Source organism: Pituophis catenifer, unplaced genomic scaffold (genome assembly GCF_029215685.1).
Source record: "Pituophis catenifer annectens isolate HBS135680 unplaced genomic scaffold, rPitCat1.0.hap2 SCAF_16, whole genome shotgun sequence".
Classification (NCBI taxonomy): domain Eukaryota; kingdom Metazoa; phylum Chordata; class Lepidosauria; order Squamata; family Colubridae; genus Pituophis; species Pituophis catenifer.
Window position 1 is genome coordinate 18487934 of NW_027256896.1, and position 22817 is coordinate 18510750.

General features: G+C 46.7%; 1 protein-coding gene across 1 annotated transcript in view; it reads left to right on the forward strand.

Moving 5' to 3' along the window:
* Positions 1 to 22817, forward strand: part of TNRC18 (trinucleotide repeat containing 18) — a 77668-nt gene that overhangs the window by 11343 nt on the left and 43508 nt on the right. The window contains exons 3-4 of the mRNA XM_070955269.1: positions 15687 to 15812; positions 16698 to 18515. Of these exons, the coding sequence (XP_070811370.1) occupies positions 15687 to 15812; positions 16698 to 18515 (1944 nt within the window). The remainder of the gene's footprint in view (positions 1 to 15686; positions 15813 to 16697; positions 18516 to 22817) is intronic.

The window sequence follows — 22817 nt, forward strand, 5'->3', positions numbered from 1 at the left end:
GAACCCCAAATTTCCGTTGCTAAAGCGAGACGTCCGTTAAGTGAAAGTTTTCCCCGTTTTACGACCTTTCCTGGTGAATCAGTGCCATCGTTAAGTTTGTAACATGGCGGTGAAGTTGAATCCGTCTTCCCCATTGACTTTTCTCGTCGGAAGGTCGCAAAACGGGGGACGCTGCCACCGTCATAAGTATGAACCGATTGCTGAGCGTTTTTGATCACATTTCCAAGGGGAACGCTGCAGCGGTTGTAAGTGCGAAAAAAAAACGGTTGTAAGTCCCTTTTTTTTCGGCGCCGTTGCAACTTCGGACGGTCACTCAAACGAACCGTTGTAAGCTTGAGGGCTGCCTGTATTTTATTTATTTATTTATTTATTTATTTATTTATTTATTTATTTATTTATTTATTTAATTAATTAATTAATTTGTATACCGCCCTTCTCCAACAGGACTCAGGGCGGTGAACAGCCATGGTAAAACTTAACATATAAAATATGTTATGTATTCAGTCCTACGAATTGTTCCTCCGTATTTTCTGTCCCTTAAGAAACTCCGTTGTCCATCTGCTGTGCACAGCTGTGGCTGGAGTCTCTTGTGGCTCAGGCTAGAAAGTTAGAAGGACTTGCCAAGGGAAACGGGACATTCCTGAACAGCTAAATCATAGGATCGTAGACACGAATTTATCTCTTTGGAAGGCTGTTCTATCCTGGCTCAGAAAGGAGCATCCTTCTGAGTCGATTGGAATTTGTGTAGGATCGCAAACTTTGCCAAGACTAAAAAAAAAAAAAGAATTGGGAGGGACCTGGGAGGTCTTTTAGTCCAACCCCCTGCTCAAGCAGGAAACCCTATACCCGTGATGGTGAACCGCCATATTGGTGGGCATGAGAGCTGGGCTCTGGCATGCATGCGTGATTTTTGGGTTTTCTGGGCCCACCGGAAGTCAGGAAACACAGTTTCCAGCCTCCGGAAGTCTTCTGGCAGATGGGATGGCTGAATGATGTTAAAGGTATCGCAGGATGTAAGCCTGTTCCGAGTAAAGCTGCCTTTTGTAAATGACCGATGATGGTTTTGTCAATGCCGGACAATGTTTAAGGGCTGCTCCAGATGTTTTTTGGGGGGATTGCACCCAAAACGCCTATCGCTATTGGCCTTCGCTTTCTCTTGCCACCGTTGTTCTGTTTCTACTTGATGTCTTTGTATTTTGTTGACTTCTGCAGTTTGTTTATTTATTTATTTATTTATTTATTTATTTATTTATTTATTTATTTATTTGTTCGATTTATATATGCCGCCCTTCTCCGGAGACTCAGGGAGGCTTACAATGCATTAAGCAATAGCCTTCATACTTTTGTATATACCTGCTTAGTAGGGCTTTCGGCCCCCCCCTAAGCAGTGTTCTTTTTTATACAAAGTCAGCTTATTGCCCCCACAATCCGGGTCCTCGTTTTACCTACCTCGGAAGGATGGAAGGCTGAGTCAACCTTGAGCCTGGTGAGATTTGAACTTGCAGTAATTGCAGGCAGCTGGTGTTACTTAACAGCACTTTAGTCTGTTGCACCACCAAGGCTCTTTCTCTTGTCTTCTGCTGTCTCCAGGTATTGCCACACCCCCTATCCAAACTTTTTTTAAAAAAAAACAAATGTTTCTTATTGACAATTGCTAAGGCTGGGTTGTTTTGTGGCAGGTGCCTGCCAGTCTGAATTCTATTATTACCATTTCTATCATCCTAGCACTGATGATATTACCTAGCTGGGTAATTAAACGTCTGCAAGAAAATAACCCAGTTTAGAGAGCACCATGGACCTCACTATTATTATTATTATTTACTTTATTCATTAAACATGAAACTCAGTCAACTGAACATTCAAAAATACAATAATAATAACAGCTTACATCCTCCGACGATACCTTAACAGTTCCTAGATCCTTGGTTAGGACTCGAGCTGCTAAGCTATTAACCAGCCTCAAAGGCTGTGAATCTCACTAAAGATTAACAATAACAATAATAACAACAACAACAACAACAACAACAATAATAATAATATGAAGGTACTTAATGAAGGTACTTGGTTGATACCTAGGACGCTGGCAGCAACCCGTATCAACCATTAGCACGAGTCAGTGGTATTTATGATCCATTTTTAAATGTTCAGTTGACTGAGTTTCATGTTTAATGAATAAAATAATAATAATAATTATTATTATTTCTGTTGGCTATCTTCTTGTCACCTTATTTCCTGCAACTTCCTTGACATTTTTTTCAAAAGTTAAGGTATGCAGAATTTTGCCCTTTCCTCACAAACAACACAGCATGTTTCTCGTCCTCATTGTGCTGGGATGAAAGCGGGAGAGAGTATAATCCAGTGTTTTCTCAATCTTGGTTACTTTAAAGCTGGTTAGGGAATTCTGGGAGTTGAAGTCTACCCATCTCCTAACGGCCAAGGTTTGAGAAACACTCAGTAATCCATTGTGCTTTGGGCTGCCTGATCTGCTTCTTAAAACAAGGGAAAGAAAGCTAGGTTTCTAGTCCTTATGAGGCCAGAGGATTTAAATCGGTTGCACTTCAAAGCAAATATATATATATATATATATGTATGTATGTATGTATGTATGTATGTATATTTTAAAAAGAGATGCTTTTGCAGCCCTGCAGAATTTCAGCAGTGTGTTAGTGTGTATATCCTTGGATATTAGACCGTCGGAGAATTTTGATCTGTTTGTTTCAAATTTCCTCTCCTGCCAATTGTTCTTTGGTCTGTGTTTCCTGGTCTTTAATTGCAGGCCAGTGTTATAAATATTGCACTTTTAGAATGGACTTTTCGTTCTTTTTTTTTTTTTTTTGCATTTGAAACGATCGAAGGTTTTTAAAAAGCCTGCCTCAGATTCTTGCTCCTCTTGTCTTGATGATGATGTATGTGCTATTTATAGGGAGAAAATACACTTTCTTTTGGATCGGCCTATCAAAGCTAGCAGCCGCCCTTAAAAAAAAAAAAAAAAATTAGAATAATACAATGGCCCCGCTTGTGAGGACTGAATTATTTTAAACCACGGCTTGCAAACAGCTTGGCCAAGTAAACCTTGTTGCTAAACTTAGAAGCCGGGTTATTTCATTTGATGAGGGATGGAGGTGGAGTAAAACAGAAAAAAAACAAGAGCTGTGTTACTCTGGGGCTCTGCTAAGGCAGTATTTATTCTTCATGTTAACTTTTCAAGAAATGAAAAACGGCCGTGGAAAAACAGGCGATGCTTTATGTCAGGAGAACTTGAGCTGGCTGTTGGAATTTAGAGAGAGGGAGATGGGGGGGGGAGAGAGGGGAAAACGAGAACGAGGGAGAGAGAATGAGAGAATGAGAGAGAGAGAACGAGGGGGAGGGATGGGGAGGGAGAGAGAGAATGAGAGAGAACGAGAATGAGAGAATGAGGGAGAGAGACAGGGAGGGAGGGAGAGAGAGAACATGAGAGAGAGAATGAGAATGAGAGAGAACGAGGGAGAGAGAGAACACAAGAGAGAGAATGAGAAAGGGAACGAGAGAGAGAGAGAAAGAACGAGGGAAATTGACGGGGAGGGAGAGAGAGAACATGAGAGAGAGATAGAACGAGAATGAGAGAACAACAAGAGAGAACATGAGAGAGAGAATGAGAATGAGAGAACGAGGGAGAGAGATGAGGAGGGAGAGAGAGAACACGAGAGAGAGAATGAGAAAGGGAACGAGAGAGAGAGAATGAGAATGAGAGAACAAAAGAGACAAGGAGGGAAAGAGAGAACATGAGAGAGAGAATGAGAGAGAAAGAGAACATGAGAGAGAGAGAGAACGAGAATGAGAGAACAACGAGAGAGAACATGAGAGAGAGAGAATGAGAGAATGAGAATGAAAGAACAAGAGAGAGAACATGAGAGAGAGAGAGAACGAGAATGAGAAAGAACGAGAGATAGAACGAAGGGAGAGAGATGGGGAGGGAGAGAGAGGGGGAGAGAATATGAGAGAGAGAGAATGAGAATGAGAGAGAGAGAGAGAGAGAGAGAAATCTGCCTTAGCTTGTAGCTAGATCTCTGCTCCTGGCCCAGCCTTATGGAGGTGATTGAGCAAGGTGCTAGTCCACATGTCAAGGGTTTGCTTTGTGCTTTGCCCCATCATAATATGGTTTGGGCTTGGCAGGATGTGGTTTGCAAAACGAGATAAGGCCCGAGTGAAGGTGTAAGGCTGAATATATCCACCTGCATATCCTCTTCCCATTTAGACCGCATGCAAATTCACTAGGGTGAAATTAGGGTGTGGGAAAACAGGCCTCTCATTATAAATAAATTGTAACTTGGGTTAATATAAATGGTGACCATTTATAAAGATTCATAGGTAGAAACTGAAATATACATTATTTCCCACGGCAAAAAAAAGGAAAGGAAAGGAAAAGAAAGAAAGAGAAAGAAAGAAAGAAAGAAAGAAAGAAAGAAAGAAAGAAAGAAAGAAAGAATTAGAGAGGGTGAAACTGATTGTTTTATCCATAGAAAAGATCATACAGGGAGTTTTCGAGTTATGGCCAGAATTGAGCCCAAACTTTGTGTTGCTAAGTGAAACAATTGTTAAGTGAGTTTTGCCGCACGTCGTGAGCTTTCGTGCCACAGTTGTTAAGTGAAGTCGGTAACACGGTTGTTAAATGAATCTGGCTTCCCCATTGACTTGGCTTGTTGTTAGAAGGTCACAAAAAGTAACCCGGGGAAACTACAACTGTCATAAATGTGAAACAAGCATCTGAATTTTGATCACGTGACTCTGGGGGAGGCTGCAAAGGTCATAAGTGTGAAAAAGGGTCATAAGTCAGTTTTTCCCCAGTGCCGGTGTAACTTCAAATGGTCACTAAACGAACTCTTGAAAGCCGAGGATTAGGGGATTACCCGTATGTGGTGAATTTTTTCAGATGGCAAACAATGACAAAATAAAATGCAAATGACTTGTTGGGGCTCTTGAAGAACTACTAGGAGAAAGGTAGTAGTAAGAATTTTCTGCTGGAACCGGAGAGTATGGAATTATTTCTTCCAAGATAAAGAAGTCAAATCTAGATTTTTCCAGCTAAATCTATATAATAAACATTTTTTTTTTCCCCCGAGCTGCAGCCTGACATGGTGCAGCTGGCTCCTTCCTGTCCTTCAGCTAAACCGTCCTTGGCCTTGAGAAGATGGTTAGATGGTGGGAAGAGGACATAACCTTCTCTCCCCAAAAATCTAACCCTGGCAATGCACCAGAGCAGAAAAACCTTTGCATATTATTCTGAAGGCCTCTGCTCTTCCTCCGCTCACTGGGAAACCATCCTGGAGCGTAATCTCGGTGGAGGAGGAGAAGGTTTAAACTCTAAGAGCTGTAGTGAGTGGCAAAATGGTGTCTGGATTATTTTCAGCTACCCAAGTAGAAAGACATTGTGGGGTTGGTTGAGTCTTGAAAGACTGCAAAAAGACTTCTGTTGGTTTGGTACAGTCTCTCGCAGGAAGTTTGCAGGCGAGAGCTTTGTTTTCCTTGTTTAATTTGAGTGTGTAATGTTTTTTAAAAATATTTTTAATAAGGCAGCGCAAACAGCTACCAGACAGACACACAAACAAATAAACACATTGTGGTTATACAGAAAAAGGTCTGCCTACAGTGGTAGGGATTAAAATGGAAAGAAGGAAGGAAGGAAGGAAAAGAGTAAAAAGGAAGGAAGGGAAGGAAGGAAGGAAGGAAGGAAGGAAGGAAGGAAGGAAGGAAGGAAAAGAGAAGGAAGGAAGGGAAATCCAGGAGCTTGGATAGCTCAGCAGACTAATGCATTGAAATTTAACTCCAGCTGTCTGCAATTAGAAAGTTCGAATCTCACCAGGCTCAAGGTTGACTCAGCCTTCCATTCTTTCTAAGGTAGGTAAATTGAGGACCCAGTTGTGGGGGCAATAAGCTGACTTTGTATAAATATACAAAAGTATGAAGGCTATTGCTTAGCGCATTGTAAGCCGCCCTGAGTCTCCGGAGAAGGGCAGCATATAAATCAAATTAAAAAAAAAAAGAAAGAGAAGGAAGGAAGGAAAGAAGGAAGGAAGGGAAAGAGAAGGAAGGAAGGAAAAGAAGGAAGGAAGGGAGGGAGAAAGGAAGGAAGGAAGGAAAAGAGTAAGAAGGAGGGAAAAGAGTAAGAAGGAAGGAAAAGAAGGAAGGGAGGGAGAAAGGAAGAAAGGAAAAGAGTAAGAAGGAAGGAAGGAAAAGAAGGAAGGGAGAAAGGAAGGAAAGGAAGGAAGGAAAAGAGTTAAGAAGGAAGGAAGGAAAAGAAAGAAGGAAGGAAGGGAGAAAGGAAGGAAGTTGAGAAGGAAGGAGGGAAGGGAGAAAGGAAGGAAAGGAAGGAAGTTGAGAAGGAAGGAGGGAAGGAAATTGTTCATTTCATGTAATATCAGTCTAGAATTAATTCGATCCTTAAGCTTATCTAGACCAATTTGTGTGAACCTTTGCCACTTGAAGATTGCGGAATTCAACTTCCCAGAAGAATTCCCCGGCCAGCGAAACTGTCTGGGGAATTCTGGAAGTTGAAGTCCACACCTCTTCAAGTGGCCAAAGGTTCTCCAGACAGTTCTCCACATGGGCTTCAGCGTCTCATTTTAAGACGCTCGTTTTCCAACCAAGAGAACCAGACCCCCCCCCCCCCCCGTGATCCGAATCCATTCCTCGGTCACCAGGAGGGAGGAGAAGTTTGAAGAGGACTTCTTGGAAGGGGATCCCCCAACGCCTTCTCCGCTTTTTGCTTTCGGAGCGAAGGAAGCGTCGCCCAGTGGGTTGCCTTCACCATCTCCTGGAGAAGGCGGCGATGCGGTTTCCCATTTTTTTTGGCTACGAAGGTTTTGGATGTTTGTGGAGGATAAATTTGGCAAGCTCGGTCTGTGGAGAGCAGATGGGTGGCTGCTGGCGTTTTCTGATTGCAAATGGGGAATTTCCCATTGCATCAGTTCTTGCTCAACCTTCCCGGAATAACTTAAGTAGGGTTTGTCTCCATTGCAGCTTGTGTTTTAATGAAAGCGGGGACACCTTCAGAGGTGGGTGTGGCTGTTTTGTCACTCACTCGGGCTCTCTTTGGCTGGGTTCCACCTTGAATGCAAAGGAGGTGCGTGTGGAAACTCAGCCGTGGGTGACCTGGAGAGAGAGAGAAACCCTGGCATTGAATGGCTTGACATCCGGCGCGAAACCTTGCCAGGTCCATCAACCAGAGCTTTTGGGGGGCCGGGGGAATGGCTGAATGGAAGATCTGATGGGTTCCTGGAGATCTTGACTAGATTGTAAACGTAGATGAAGAGCAAATTTGGGGTGGGGAGGAGAAGGGAGCTGAGGGCTGAATCCGAAGTTGCAAGTCAGAAGGCCCCTCATGTGAATCTCTCTCTCTCTTTCTCTTTCTCTTGTTTTCTCTCTCGTTCTTTCTTTCTTTCTTTCTTTCTTTCTTTCTTTCTTTCTTTCTTTCTTTCTTTCTTTCTTTCTTGTTCTCTCTATTTCTCATTCTCTCTTTTTCCTTCTTCTCTTTCTCTTTCTCATTCTCGTTCTCTTGTTCTCTCTCTTTCTTTCTCTTGTTTTCTCTCTCGTTCCCTTTCTCGTTCTCTTTCTTATTCTCTCTCTCTTTATTTCTCATTCTTTCTCTTCTTTCTTTCTTGTTCTCTTTCTTTCTCATTCTCGTTCTCTCTTTTTCTTTCTCTCTCTCTTGTTCTTCTCTCTCTTTCTCATTCTCTCTCTTTTTCTTTCTTCTCTTTCTTTTTCTTTCTCATTCTCGTTCTCTTGTTCTCTCTCTTTCTTTCTCCTCTTGTTTTCTCTCTCGTTCCCTTTCTCGTTCTCTTTCTTATTCTCTCTTTATTTCTCATTCTTTCTCTCTTCTTTCTTTCTTGTTCTCTTTCTTTCTCATTCTCGTTCTCTCTTTCTTTCTCTCTCTCTTGTTCTTCTCTCTCTTTTTCTCATTCTCTTTCTTTCTCTTGTTTTCTCTTTCATTCCCTTTCTTGTTCTCTCTCTTTATTTCTCATTCTTTTTCTTTCTTCTCTTTCTTTCTCATTCTCGTTCTCTTTCTTTCCCTCTCTTCTTCTCTCTCTCTCTTTCTTTCTCCTCGTTTTCTCTCTCTGCTCCCTTTCTTGTTCTCTTTCTTTCTCATTCTCTTTCTCTCTTGTTCTTCTCTCTCTGTCTCTCTCACTCTTTCTCCTCTTGTTTTCTCTATCATTCCCTTTCTTCCTTGCTCTCTTTCTCTCTCTCTCTCATTCTCTCTCTCTCCCCCTTCTCACACTCCAGTCTCCACCCATTCACCAGCCTTGCCAACTGCTTAAAGACGTCTTTTAGCCGATTAACTCTTCTGGGTTTAAAATGATTAAGCAATTAAGCAATTACCTTTATTGTGTTTACATCTTGCCCTTTCTCCAAAGAGGAGCACAGGGAGCATATTACCGTATATACACGAAGGTGGTAATTGCTTACCTGGATCTTGCGAGGTAGGCCAGATGGAGATGGGGGCACGGGGGGGGGGGGCAAAGGATACGGATTGGCTAAGACAGGGAGAGGTGGGGAGGGCTTAAGCTTGGCACCATGTAGCACTCGGCTTAGAGACAGTCCAGGAGGGGCTTTAAAATTTGCGGTGGGGAAAAATAAACTCCTTGGTTATCCTTTCCAGACTTTGGACTATCTTGATTACCCCCAGGCCATTGATTTTCCCCCGATTGATTGATTAATTAATTGATTGATTAGATGTATTCGCCAACAGAACTTCTTATTCTGCGAGACTCCCCCCTCTCGCAGGTGTGGCCCTCCACTTTATCAAGGGCCTACCTTTATGACGGGCTTTGGCACCCCGAGAGGTGGCATGCTGCAAAAAGGGGATTAAGGGGTTTTTTAGGGAAACTTTTTGATAGATTTTTAAGGGATTTTAAGGGGCGGGAGGGTTGTGTGGGTTTGGGGGTTAACCCACGGGGGGAGGGGTCCGGCCCAGCTGTTAGTGGGGCCACGGAGGGTGCAGATTCCGGGGGTAAGAGGGACATCAGAGTCCATTCTGTCGAGGGCTTTTCTATCAATGTGTTGAGTGGGAGGGGCAGATATGGTGGGAGCAGGGGGCCGCATCATGTAGTGGGGGCGCGCACTCGCTATCTTCGAGCGGTGGCACGCCCCGGTCCCCATAGCCCTTCTCGTATCCCAGGCTGTTCAGACTCTCAGGGCCCGAGCCTTCGGCTGCTGTCGTGCAATGCCAGATCCGTGGTAAATAAAGCCCCCCTCATTTGCGATCTTATTCAGGAGGGGGGAGCGGACCTGGCAGGTATTACGGAGACCTGGTTGGGCCATGAGGGGGGGGTTCCCCTCGTGGATATGTGCCCACCAGGTTTCCGAGCATTCCATCAGCCGAGAGCTCAGGGCAGGGGCGGGGGGGGTGGCGGTTATTATAAAGGAAAGTCTTGATCCGAGGGAGACCACTGTTCCACAGATAGCCGGATGTGAGTCCCTTTTTGTGAGGTGGGGTCGTGGAGTACAGATGGGCTTGTTGATCACGTACCTGGCTCCCTGCCGCGTGGCAACGGCCCTGCTCGAGCTGCTCAACGTCATAGCTGAGGTGGCGGTTGGTACCCCCAGACTTCTAGTCATGGGGGATTTCAACCTGCCGTCTATCGGCGAAACGTCTGAGGTGGCTCGAGAGTTCATGGCTTCCATGACGGCCATGGACCTTACTCAGTTAATTCATGACCCCACTCACACGGGTGGACACACTCTGGACTTAGTTTTTGTCTCTGGTCAGTGGTTGAGTGGCCTTGATACAGGGGATATAGTCATCGAACCCTTGTCATGGTCTGACCACTCGCTCCTTCGACTGGACTTTCTAACCGCTGCACCCCGCCGCAGGGAGGCGGGACCGACCAGGTGGTTCCGCCCCAGGCGCCTGATGGACCCTGATAGGTTCCAGATGGAGCTTGGGCCATTTCCTGAGACTCTGGCTCATGACTCGACTGAGGACCTGGTGGCCGCCTGGGATAGTGCGGCTGCCGGGGCCTTGGACCGTGTCGTGCCTTTGCGGCCTCTGACCCGGCACCGAACTCACCTAGCTCCTTGGTTTTCCGAGGAGCTCAGGGAGATGAAGCGCCGGAAAAGACGCCTGGAGAGTAGTTGGAGGACCAGTCGCTCCGAATCCGACCGAACACTGGTGAGGTCTCATATTAAGACCTACCTAGTGGCGATAAAAGCGGCGAAATCTAGTTATTTTGCCGCTCTTATCGCGTCATCAGATAATCGCCCGGCCGCCCTGTTCAGGGTGACCCGCTCCCTCCTCCATCTGGAAGCGCGGGATGACCCCTTGCAGGGCCGAGCCGAGGATTTTGTGCAGTATCTGTATGACAAAATCGCTCAGATTCGGGAAGGACTGGCCTCTGACTGGGTATGTCCGGATGGGATGACTGAGGCAGGTCTTGAGAGTGTTATCTGGGGGGAGTTCGATCCTGTGGCTCCCGAGGACATGGACAGGGTCCTGGGACGGCTGAACGCGACCACATGTTTATTGGACCCGTGTCCCTCCTGGTTGGTTCTGGCTTCCCGGGAGGTGACACGAGGCTGGCTCCAGAAGATCGTTAACGCTTCTTTGAGTGAGGGGGTCCTGCCGGCCGCTTTGAAAGAAGCGGTTGTGAGGCCCCTCCTCAAGAAGCCCTCTCTGGATCCGGCTGTTTTGGCTAACTATCGTCCAGTCTCCAACCTTCGCTTTGTTGCAAAGGTTGTTGAGAGTGTGGTGGCGCAATAGCTTCCCCGGTACCTGGATGAAGCTGTCTATCTAGACCCGCTCCAGTCCGGCTTCCGGCCTGGGCACAGCACGGAAACGGCATTGGTCGCGTTGGTGGATGATCTCTGGAGGGCTCGGGATAGGGGTTGCTCCTCTATCCTGGTCCTGTTAGACCTCTCAGCGGCTTTTGATACCATCGACCATGGTATCATGTTGCACCGGTTGGCGGGGTTGGGGGTGGGGGGCACCGTTCTGCGGTGGTTCTCCTCCTACCTCTCTGACCGGTCGCAATCTGTGTTGACGGGGGGGCAGCGGTCGACCCCGAGGCACCTTGCTTGTGGGGTGCCACAAGGGTCGGTCCTCTCGCCCCTTCTGTTCAACATTTATGTAAAGCCGCTGGGTGAGATCATCCGTGGCTTTGGGGTGGAGTTCCATCAGTACGCTGATGACACCCAGCTGTACATCTCCACCCCAGGCCACCCCAACGATGCCCTTGAAGTGATGTCCCAGTGCCTGGAGGCCGTGCGGGCCTGGATGGGGAGAAACAGGCTCCGACTCAACCCCTCCAAGACCGAGTGGCTGTGGCTTCCAGCGTCCCGATATAGCCAGCTGACGCCATCGCTGGCTATTGGGGGCGAATCACTCGCCCCCACGGAGAGGGCTCGCAACTTGGGCGTCCTCCTGGACGCACGGCTGTCTTTAGAAGATCATTTGACGGCCGTGGCCAGGGGGGCTTTTTATCAGGTTCGCCTGATACGCCAGCTGCGCCCCTTTCTAGATCGGGACTCTCTACGCACAGTCACTCAGGCACTAGTCATTTCCCGCCTGGACTACTGCAACGCTCTCTACATGGGGCTCCCCCTGGGGTGCACCCGGAGGCTCCAGCTGGTCCAGAACGCGGCCGCGCGGGGGATTATGGGGGCGACGAGGCGCTCCCATGTGACACCTCTCCTGCGCGAGCTGCACTGGCTCCCAGTGGTCTTCCGGGTGCGCTTCAAGGTGTTGGTGACCACCTTTAAAGCGCTCCATGGCTTAGGGCCAGGGTACTTACGAGACCGCCTTCTGCCACCAATAGCCTCCCACCGGCCAGTACGCTCGCACAGAGTGGGCCTCCTCAGGGTGCCGTCCGCCAGACAATGTCGGCTGGCGACCCCCAGGGGGAGAGCCTTCTCTGTGGCGGCGCCCACCCTCTGGAACAACCTTCCCCCAGAGTTACGTATAATAACAGACCTCCGGATTTTTCGTCGGGCCCTGAAAACCTATTTATTTCAACAAGCTGGGCTGGCCTGAGTTAAATTTTAAATTGATTTTAAATTGGGTTATCTTAATTTCGGCCAAAACATTTAATTATTTTAATATTGTTCTTAAATTTTGTATGCTTTGTTTTTTATCTTGGCTGTGCACCGCCCTGAGTCCTATTTGGAGAAGGGCGGTATAGAAATTTAATAAATAAATAAATCCTTAACCTTTCCTTGAAATCTAGCTTGTCCTGTTATTGGTTTGATGGGCGAATAAATCACCGGATGTCATTACTGCGATTAAAAAATAAAATAAAATTCATAACTGTATTTCAGTCCGACTGGCTTCCTTCCTGTATCGGTATATTTAAATTAATTTAATTTTTCTGAGGAGGTTTCAGCTGGTGTTCCAAGAGCTTGGCGACCCCAAAGGTTAAGACTTCTGTGCCAACGTATGACGGTTTACCTTTCATTTTATTTATTTTTTATTTTTCCGAAAGAGTTTTTGTTTAACGGGCGTGCTGGCTGATTAGTCATCCTCATAATCACCCTGCGGCATTTCATGTTATTAAACAACATCTGCTTATCTCGCAGCCCTTGGGAAGGGCTGGAGAGGTAGACAAAAATGTCAGATCCCAGTCAAAATATATCTGGCTGACTGTGCAAACCAGCCCTAATAATAGATTAAACGTATATGCCACTCAAACTCCCAGTGATTCTGATTAGCTAGGATGCTGTATGGAATCTTCACTTTATAGACTGGCCAATAAGGACTAGAAGCTTATTTTTTCCTTTAGAGGCGGAGGTTAAACTTTTCAAAGAGCTGCTACCCAATCATAAGCTGACAATAGACTAAATATATATGCCACTCAAACTCCCAGTGATTCTGATTAGCTAGGATGCTGTATGGAATCTTTACTTTGTAGAGCCAATAAGGACTAGAAGCTTATTTTTTACTTTAGAAGCAGACTTTTCAACTTTTCAAAGAGCTGCTACCCCATCATGAGCTGACAAGGAGGAGGACCCGTTGTGTGACTCTCCTGTTATTATTATTTAAATGACAATGCCACCAGACCCCAGAGCCTCTGGGTGTTTTTCAAATTATTCAAAACATGAAAAACAATATATATATATATATATATATATATAAAAAGACCAGAAGTAAAAGGAAGGGCAGAGAGGGCAAAATAACAAAATTTCGTAAAAATGAAAAAAAAGCCTTTCTGGACATTCTGGTTTTTCTTTGACAATGTTTCACTTCTCATCCAAGAACCTTCTTCAGAACTTCTTCAAGGTCCATGGAGATTCTCCATCATCCAGGTCATGGTTGTTCCAAAGATGCTTTTTCAAGAGTTCAATTGGACTTTCTGGTTTTTCTTTGAAGACGTTTCACTTCTCATCCTACAAGCTTCTTCAGCTCTTCATCCAAGAGCTGAAGAAGCTTCTTTGGATGAGAAGTGAAATGTCTTCAAAGAAAAACCAGAAAGTCCAGCTGAACTCTTGAAAAAGCACCTTTGGGTCTTCACGGTATGCTTGAGAATTCCTTTCCAAAGTTCTCTTATGGGTGGTTTTGAGTTGGAGGGATGACCGAGGAAATGTAGCTCGTGGTCAGGTTGTGTGTCTATCAAACATTTGTTCATCCTTTGAAGCCACCCTGGTTCCTGACAGTTTTGCGTGTGGAATAATTGCTTCCTGGTTCCTCCCTTGGGGTGTCCTGGGAGCACGGAAAGTCAGATCTACTACTATAGAGAGAGGATGATACAACCGGAGTAGACATGTCCCTTTTGAGGGTTCGTTGTGGTGTTGCACAACACAGGAGAAAATTTGGGAACGCTGCTTTTCCAGCTACAACAGGCCTGTGCAACCTTAGCTACTTTTAAGACCTGTGGATTTAAACTCCCAGAATTCCTGGCTGGGGAATTCTGGGAATTGAAGTCCACAGGTCTTAAAGTGGCCAAAATGGGACACCTCTGATCTTACAAACATGCCTTGGCATCCTTGTTGTTTGCAGAAGAAAAGTTGAATTTTCTTTCTTTTTTTTTTGGCCGGAGGAAGACGTTCCACCATATTTAGAGACCATATTCTAAATCTTGATCTGCAGAGATTTTGGCCAGCTGGTTGGCTAACTCTTGGTTTGGTAGTTCACAAAAATCTTGTGTTTTCGTTTACTTTTATAAAATAAGTTTATTGCTATAAATAAACTCAAGGTGGAGAGCATCCCTAAAACTCTTCGTCTTTCAAATCTAAGGGTTAGACTAGAATTCCCCCATCTCCTGGTCATTGGCCCAGAGTCACTCAGCTGGCTCTCACACCTAAAATGGGACTAGAACTCACCAAGGGTCACCCAGACTAAAACTCAGCTGATACCTTCACTCGGGGGACTTTCTTTCTTTCTTTCTTTCTTTCTTTCTTTCTTTCTTTCTTCCTTCCTTCCTTCCTTCCTTCCTTCCTTCCTTCCTTCCTTCCTTCCTTCCTTCCTTCCTTCCTTTCTTTCTTTCTTTCTTTCTTTCTTTCTTTCTTTCTTTCTTTCTTGGTTCGATTTATATGCCGCCCTTCTCCGGAGACTCAGGGCGGCTTACAATGCATTAAGCAATAGCCTTCATACTTTTGTATATACCTGCTTAGTAGGGCTTTCGGCCCCCCCTAAGCAGTGTTCTTTTTTATACAAAGTCAGCTTATTGCCCCCACAATCCGGGTCCTCATTTTACCTACCTCGGAAGGATGGAAGGCTGAGTCAAACCTTGAGCCTGGTGAGATTTGAACCTGCAGTAATTGCAGGCAGCTGGTGTTACTTAACAGCACTTTAGTCTGCTGCGCCACCAATGCTCTGTTGTTGTTGAATAATGTTAATTTTTTTTTTACTTTTTTTTGCATTGGGTTCCCCTTCCCCTTTTTGTTCTCTATTCCTTTGATTGCAAAGGAATTGTGGGTTTTCGAAACAGCCGCTCAGTGAAAGTTCCCCCTTCTCTGAATTGCATAAGGGTTGTCTTCCGGACACCCTATTCCTTGCGGGTTGGGTTGCGAGACCACAACTCGGCTGGGCTGAAGGTCTTCTCTTATCAAGACCCAAAGGCGTGTCCCGCTCTTCCTCCTCTGGTTGACTTCCTCGCCTGTGACTCTGACCACTAAGCCCGCCGTTGGAGAGTCCGTCTCGAATTCAAGGGTTCCCGAGCCCCTAATGCCCTGCCGGATGGAAATGGCGAGCACCTGCAGACTCATTTCCTGAACCGGGGAGGGCTGGGGGTGTGTCAGCTGGTGCCTGGGGTTGGGAATCGATCAAGAAGCAGAACGTTGGGCTTTGGACTTCCCTTCGGTGGCTCCCAAGTACAAAAGGCGGAAGGAATTGAGGAAGCCAAATGTTCAGTCTCCGTTCCTCGGCTGCTTTCAGAAATGTTGGTGTTTTAGAGGGATGACGTTGCTAACGGCCAACTCCGTTCATTTCCATCATTTTTTGTTTTATTTTTTTGGCCTCTTACATTTCTGACAAAACAAACGGAGGGAAGGGAGGGGGAGAAGGCAGGATCAGAAGGAAAGCTGAACAGCCCAACTCTGGTTTCTTTCTTAATGGAGCTTTATTAGAAAGAAAATACAAAAAAGCAAAGGGGGGGAAAAAAAGGAAGAAATTAGAGGGGGAGGGGAAGGAAAAGGGCAGGGAGAAAGCAACATGGTGTGTGTGTGTGTGGGGGGGGCGTGTTGTTGAATCCTGAACTGACCTATGAATTTTTCTTCTGTTTCAGGTTTCTCCCACCTGCCGAGTGGTCTCTACCCCTCATACATTCCTTTGAGTCACCTGGAACCCCACAGCACAGGGAATCCCTTACTTGCTCAGCTGAGTCAGCACAGCCTTTTCGAGACCCCAAAAGGTTAGCCTGTCCTTCCTTCCTTCCTTCCTTCCTTCCTTCCTTCCTTCCTTCCTTCCTTCCTTCCTTCCTTCCTTCCTTCCTTCCTTCCTCCCTTCCTCCCTTTTCTCATTTCCATCTCCTTCCTTCCTTCCTCCCTTTTCTCCTTCCTTCCTTCCTTCCTTCCCTCCCTCCCTCTTCTCATTTCCATCCCCTCCCTCCCTCCCTTCCTCCACCCCTCCCTCCCTCTTCTCATTTCAATCTCCTCCCTCCCTTTCCTCATTTTCATCTCCTTCCTTCCTCCCTCCCTCCCCCCTTTTCTCATTTCCATCTCCTTCCTTCCTTCCTCCCTTTTCTCCTTCCTTCCTTCCTTCCCTCCCTCCCTCTTCTCATTTCCATCCCTCCCTCCCTCCCTCCCTCCCTCCCTTCCTCCCTCCCTCCCTCTTCTCATTTCAATCTCCTCCCTCCCTTTCCTCATTTTCATCTCCTTCCTTCTCTCCCTCCCTCTTCTCATTTCCATCCCTTTCCTTCCTTCCTCCATCCCTCCCTCCCTCTTCTCATTTCCATCTCCTTCCTTCCTCCCTTTTCTCATTTCCATCTCCTCCCTCCCTCCCTCTTCTCATTTCCATCTCCTTCCTTCCTTCCTTCCTTCCTTTCTTCCTTCCTTCCTTCCTTCCTTCCTTCCTTCCTTCCTTCCTTCCTTCCTTCCTTGCCATTTTCGCTGCAAATTAGAGGTTGAAACCATCTGTTCCAAGGTCAAAAAACATCTGGTAGGTTGGTAAAGTAGGGACGAGTTGGGATGTTTTAGGGTCAGCACACGTCATCCTTGAAATGTTTTGTACACTTGGATTTGCGTGACCAAAGAGAATTGACCTCAATCTGCTGTCCCCCCCTCCCTTTGATTTACAGATGGATTTTACCTTGCTGGGCACGCAGGACAAGCTGCCTTGCACGCCCAGGCCACCCCGTCCAGGGCAGCCCCCAACCCTGCCTCCAGCACCCTGCTCCACGAAAAGGACTTTGGGCATCCACACAGGACCTCCAAGGACGGCCCCAAAGACCTCGGCGGGAAGGACCGCTCTTACCGAAGCGACCTCTCCTTGTCCCTGGCCAAGAAGGAGGCCAAGTTACGCGAGGAGTCCCGGCCTCACAGCGTGGTGGACCTCACCCAGGACACCAAGCCTGAGACCGAGAGGAAAACGAACGGATTTGAAAAGTCCGTTAAGGTTGGGGAACGCTTGTCTCCCTTCCTGGCGGAACACTTGTCCAATCGGGGCGTCTTCAGCGGAGAACCAAAGTCCAAACACCCACTTCAGACCTCTTCACTCAGCAACTGCAACATGACCGGAAGCGCCCAGGGCTCCGAGCTGGACCGCTGTCCCAAGGACCTCAGCAGACACGATGAGAATGTGAGGCCTCCTCCTTACGTCTACTCCGATCGAATAAAGAAAGTCGACTCTGCCATGAGTTCGGTTGCCGCCTTGCACGTGGCCTGCAGCTGTCCTTCTCCAGCTCAACCAGGGAAGCTCCCCCCGCCCTCGGCCTTCCCTCCCCAGCCTATACATCCCAACATGTACACCATCTTCCCCTTGGCCAAGGAGTCCGGGAGGGAACACAAGGTCATCGCGCCCACCTTCGTGCCTTCCCTCGAGGCCTACGATGAGAGAAACGGCCCCATTCAGATTGCCTCCCAAGCCCGGGACAACACCAAACTGAAGGAGAAGGAGGTTCCTGCCGCCACCCGAGTTGGGGTCTTGCAGGCGGTCCCTGAGAGGTGTCTGACGGATGCTTCTCGTAACCTTTTGGCTCAGGAGTTCTCCATCCATGCAGATGCCAAGCGGATGGAGATCCTGCGGGAGAAAAATTCGGTGATCAGGGCCAACTCCATGGTCTTGAAGAAACAGGGGGCTTCAGAAACCTTCTTGAACAGGCCAAGGTTGAACTCCCCTGAAAACAGGGAGTACCTCCCTTTGAAGGACTTGCCCAAAGCTGGCTTGGAGGCAGAACATCGCTCCTGCGAGCGGGACCGTTTTCAAAGACCCGGCTGCAAAGAAGCAGTGAAGATCTATGGCACTTTGGACACCTCTTCTTCTTCCTCCTCTTCTTCCTTGTCCTCTTCCTCCCGCCAGCATTTAGATCCCAGCCAACAGCTGAAGCCTCCTGAACAAAAATGGAAGCCTTTTGAAATGGGCAATTTTGCCACCACCCAGATGGCTGTTTTGGCTGCCCAACACAACCATGCCAATCGGGTGGAGGAGGAGGTCAAGAAAACCTACCTGGAACCCAGCAACCTGCAGAGGTCCTCCGTGGTAGGAGGCCGGAGCGTGGCAGACAGCCTCCACGCTCCCACGCATGGGGAAGGATCTGCCATGCAAAGTCTCATCAAGTACAGCGGGAGCTTTGCTAAGGAGGCATCGGCACGTCAGGGGGGTGGCAAGAAAAGTCCTTTTGGGGGTCTGGGCAACATGAAGTTGGACCCTGGTCAACAGTCTTCACCCAAGCTCCAGCAGCTGTTGTCCCACCAAGCTGGCAAGCAGCTGAAGAAGGAACCAGAACGACCCGAAAGTGCCAAGTCTTTTGGACGAGAGAGCATTGGATCTCAAGGAGAGGTGGAAGTTAGACATCTCCCCGTTGGCATCGCAGTGGCGGTGGCCCGTCAGAAGGACAGCAGCAGTGGCAGCAAGCTGGGGCTCATGGACCGCGACCGCTCCTTGAGTAATGTTAAAGGTAGGCTGTGGGCAGGGAAGCATCCAGCTCTGGATGGGACAGTTGCAACTCCTGGATTGGCCGTATTGATTGGGGAATTCTGGGAATTGAAGTTCTGGTAGATGTAGGTTCACTCCTGAGCTGAGAAAGTTGGCTAGATGCAGATGGAGGTAGGAGGTAGGAGATCTGGGAATCAGCTGTGGGAATTCTCCAATCAGCTGTGGGAATTCTCCAAATTGTTAGTACCTTTTGGAAAGTTTGGACAAGAAAGTTGGAGTGGACAACACAAGAGGGTGACCTTTGAGGAAAGCGGTTGTTTATGGTGTTGATTATTATGGTAATACCGAAGGAGAGAGAAAGAGACTTGAAAAGACCTGAAGTTTTAAAGAACTTTGTTGCAGGATCCAATCTGGGTTGGTCACTGGGACCAGAGGTTTAGTTTTCCAAGCTTTTGGACTCATGCTGGAGCCCATCCTCCATGAACTTCTCTCTAGCCAGAAGGTGTTTGTGGGGGCTATTCTATGCGTAATATTTATGTGGCTGTGTGTGGCTTTTTATTTGTTTATTGGGGTGCTGATGGCCAGCTAGAATAGAATATAGAATAACCCACAGCAAACATTCTGGGAGACAGAAGTTCCCTGAGGATGGACTCCAGTAAGAGTCCAAAAGTTTGGAAGAGTAAATCTCTGGTCCCAGTTGTTCTGACCTAGGCTTCTTCAGCAGCACAAAGCCGAGTCCTCGCCCCTTTTTATTTAATTTACAGTGAATTCCTCTCCAGCAAAGTCTTTCCTCTCCCACTGTCTTTCAAGAATAGTTCACAATTATCAAGCTTGGAGAGTGGCCAGGCCGATATCTTTCAGACTCCATACTGTAACCGACAATACTTGGCAAGACTGCAGGAACAGATCTTCACCCAAATGAACTAATTTTCTCCTGCAAACTCCCCTCCCCTTCGCTCCTCTTTATTCCCTATGGGAGGGGCCATTCACTGTCCACCTGTGGCTTTACATCCTCGCTGATGTCCGACTCCGAAGGCAGCTGACAACTGTCAGACGGCCCTGGCCCCCTCTCTGCCTCTGACGCAGAGCCCTCATCAGAGCCTTCCCCAGACTCCAGGACTGGCCCATGTTCCTCCCCAACTTCCTCACTGTCCGAATCTTCTGCCAGATCCACTGGCCGCTGACGGGCCAGAACACCAGTGACCGACTTGGATTGGATCCTGTAACATTATCTTGGGACACGTAGATTTGCCTTCATTCACAGAAGAACTTTGTGCTTAGTGAATTCTAGCCTTGTTTTCATGGTCAAAGGAAGGACGTGGTTGCATATCTGTTTGCCACCAGATTTCAGGGTCAACAATGTTGGTAAGGTTGAAGGAGCTTCATGCTTTTATGCAAGCTTCCATTTCCCCCCCCCCGAAGGAACCACGTCTATGAGGAAATGCATTGGCTATGCCATAGGGTGTCACTGTTGCACTGCTGTGTTTTGTGCACAAAATTAATGCACGGTATTAAAAAAACAGCCCCAATATGCAAAGACATCAAATAGATGAAGAATAACCTTCTTGAATCTTAGTGGAGAATTGTAGTCTGGTGTTTATGGAGGACACCACTGAGCAATGTTCATTTTGAGTGTGGATTTCTTCGATCTACTCCAAGCTGGCGGTCACTGTCGGGCACATTTTATTGTTCATTTTATTTTTTAAAAAAAGCACTGTTATACCACGCTTTTGCTAAAATGGCTTAAAATCAATGGAAACGGGGTGGGGTGGGGTGGGGTGGGAGAAATGATTCGGTCTGTAGGATTTACAGTTGACCAGAAGTGGGGGAAAAATGAATGAGGAAGGAAGAGATTTTTAAAAAATGGTAGACGGTTTCTTCTCTGCTGCTTTTAGGGATAAATGTTGGTCGGCTGAACGTTTTTGAGCTTGGATGTATGTGACAGACCTTCACAGACCAAAGTAAATCACTGGCATTTCATTCTCAGGTTTGTTTATGCAAGATGCCAAGGGCTCCTTTCTAACTAAGCTGCTTTTGATTTGAAAGAGAATCTAAGCTTTTTAAAAACAAAACAAAACAACACCCAACGTCAGCGTTTTGAGCCACAGCCCAGCATTTTGTGTGGCATGAATGATTGCAAGGGGGAGACGGGTGTAGCTGCATACGACGGACACGTTATAATTAAAATTCGGGATGTGATTAAATGCAAAAAAAAGAGGGAGAAATGGCCATTTGAACGAGGAGAATTGAGTGAGGTGGAGATGGGCAGCTGTTCGTGATGGAGAACCTCGTGGTTCTGGATTATCCCTGGTGTGAAATCGAGTAGATCTTTCTGTTGGTTTTCAGGGTGATCTTGGAAAGCCAAAATTAAGCTCCAGATCAGGTCTGGTTAGATAAAATTAAATGGGAAGACTACTGATTGTGGAGATAAGTCATTGAACGATCTATTCTTTTTCTGCCACAATTTGATGGCCAAATGAAAATTGCAGGACTTTTCTAAGATTGTGGTAGCCTGCTCCAAAGGCGCTTAGCACAACTTCAGTTGAGATTTCAGCTGAGCATTCTTTGAAATTGTGAAATTTGCTGATTAAAGACGAAGGAAGGTTGGGTTGACTTTCCTAATCCCCAAATTATAGCACTCCGTAGTCTTGGAGCCTTCCAGTTATTTGGACTACAGTTCCCATAGCGCCAGGGGACTGTGGTAGAGAGCTTTCTGGAGGACATGGGTGGAGGAAACGGAAAGATGAGCAGCTAAAAAGGAGTGGCGAAGGAATGAACATGGGTCTCGTCTTAGATGTCCTGAAGGTGCTTTTGCAAGAGGCAACTTTATTTTTCCTTGAAGACATTTCGCTTCTCCTGTGTCTAATTTGCCTAATCATGAATTGCCAGTTTAGGTTATCAAAAGCCTTTTGGGCATCCAGAAAAACATTTCGCTTCTCATCCAAGAAGCTTCTTCAGTTCTGAGTGAATGGTGGAAGATGGAAGGATTTATATTCCTTGCAGTCATCTGGTCGTTAGCGCTCTCTGTGTTGAAGAAACTTCTCGGGATGGGAAGCAAACCGTCTTGAAGGAAAAACCAAGAAGCTCCAGTTGCCTCTTGAAAAAAGAGCTTGACCTTGGATGGATTGAGAATCTCCATAGACCTCTTGTTTTAGGGTATGAATTCTCCCTCTGTGTTCATTTTGGTAGCTGGCAACTTCAGACTGCTGAGCCTTGACTTCTACGCTTGGCCTCTCGGTATGTATTTGCCAAGCCCCCCCTTTTTAAAAAAAAACACCAAGATAAAGATAAATAAATCAAGCGCACAGACACCACTTAGCTCTGTGGGAATAACTTGGGGAACATTTTGTTAGAGTGAGTCACTGTAATGGCCATCCAAGTTCCTCCCCCCCCCACCCCAGTTAAATTTATCAGCGGGTCATGTGTGGTTCTGCTAATGTCTGCAGTGTATTTCCATCCACATTTTATTTGCAATTTGCTTTTTTTTTTTTTTTTGCTTCACTGTAGTCAGTCTGTTTTTCAACCGATTTGGCATTTCAAGAGTGTGTCGTGGGCGCTCTCACAAAATGGCAGATGGGGCTGGCCTTTTTAGAGAGGGTGCAGATAGATCGATCCATTGGTTAGAAGGTGAGATGATGGGTCCTCATTATATTATCTGTACCCACCCACCCCAAAAAAGTTACCAGTCCTCTTATGTTATTCCCCTGCCTTTTTTTTCTAGAAGGGTCAATGAATCATTTTCAAAATCCATTTTTAAATTTTTTGTGAAAACTGATTGGAGGTGTGAGAGAGAGAGCAAGCAGAAGATTATTGGAAATTAAGATGGTTTTGTTTTATGGAGAGCATTCCCCGTTTTTAATCTGGTATAATCTATTAGAAAAGCTGCCGATGTATTGGGGTCCCTGGACATGGCATTTAAGTAAAGGTTCCCCTCGCACATATGTGCTAGTTGTTCCCGACTCTAGGGGGCAGTGCTCATCTCCGTTTCAAAGCCGAAGAGCCAGCACTGTCTGATGACTATTCCATGGTCATGTGGCCGGCATGACTCAACGCCAAAGGCGCACTGTTCCCTTCCCATCAAAGGTGGTGCCTATTTTTCTACTTGCATTTTTTACCTGCTTTCGAACTGCTAGGTTGGCAGAAGCTGGGACAAGTCATGGGAGCTCACCCCGTTACGCAGCGCTAGGGATTCGAACCGCTGAACTGCCGACCTTCTGATCGACACGCTCGGCGTCTTTGCCACTGAGCCACCACATCCCCTAAAATGAGATGAATGGAGGAAATAGCAGAGAAAGCTTAACTTCAGCCTTGGATGAAAAATAAT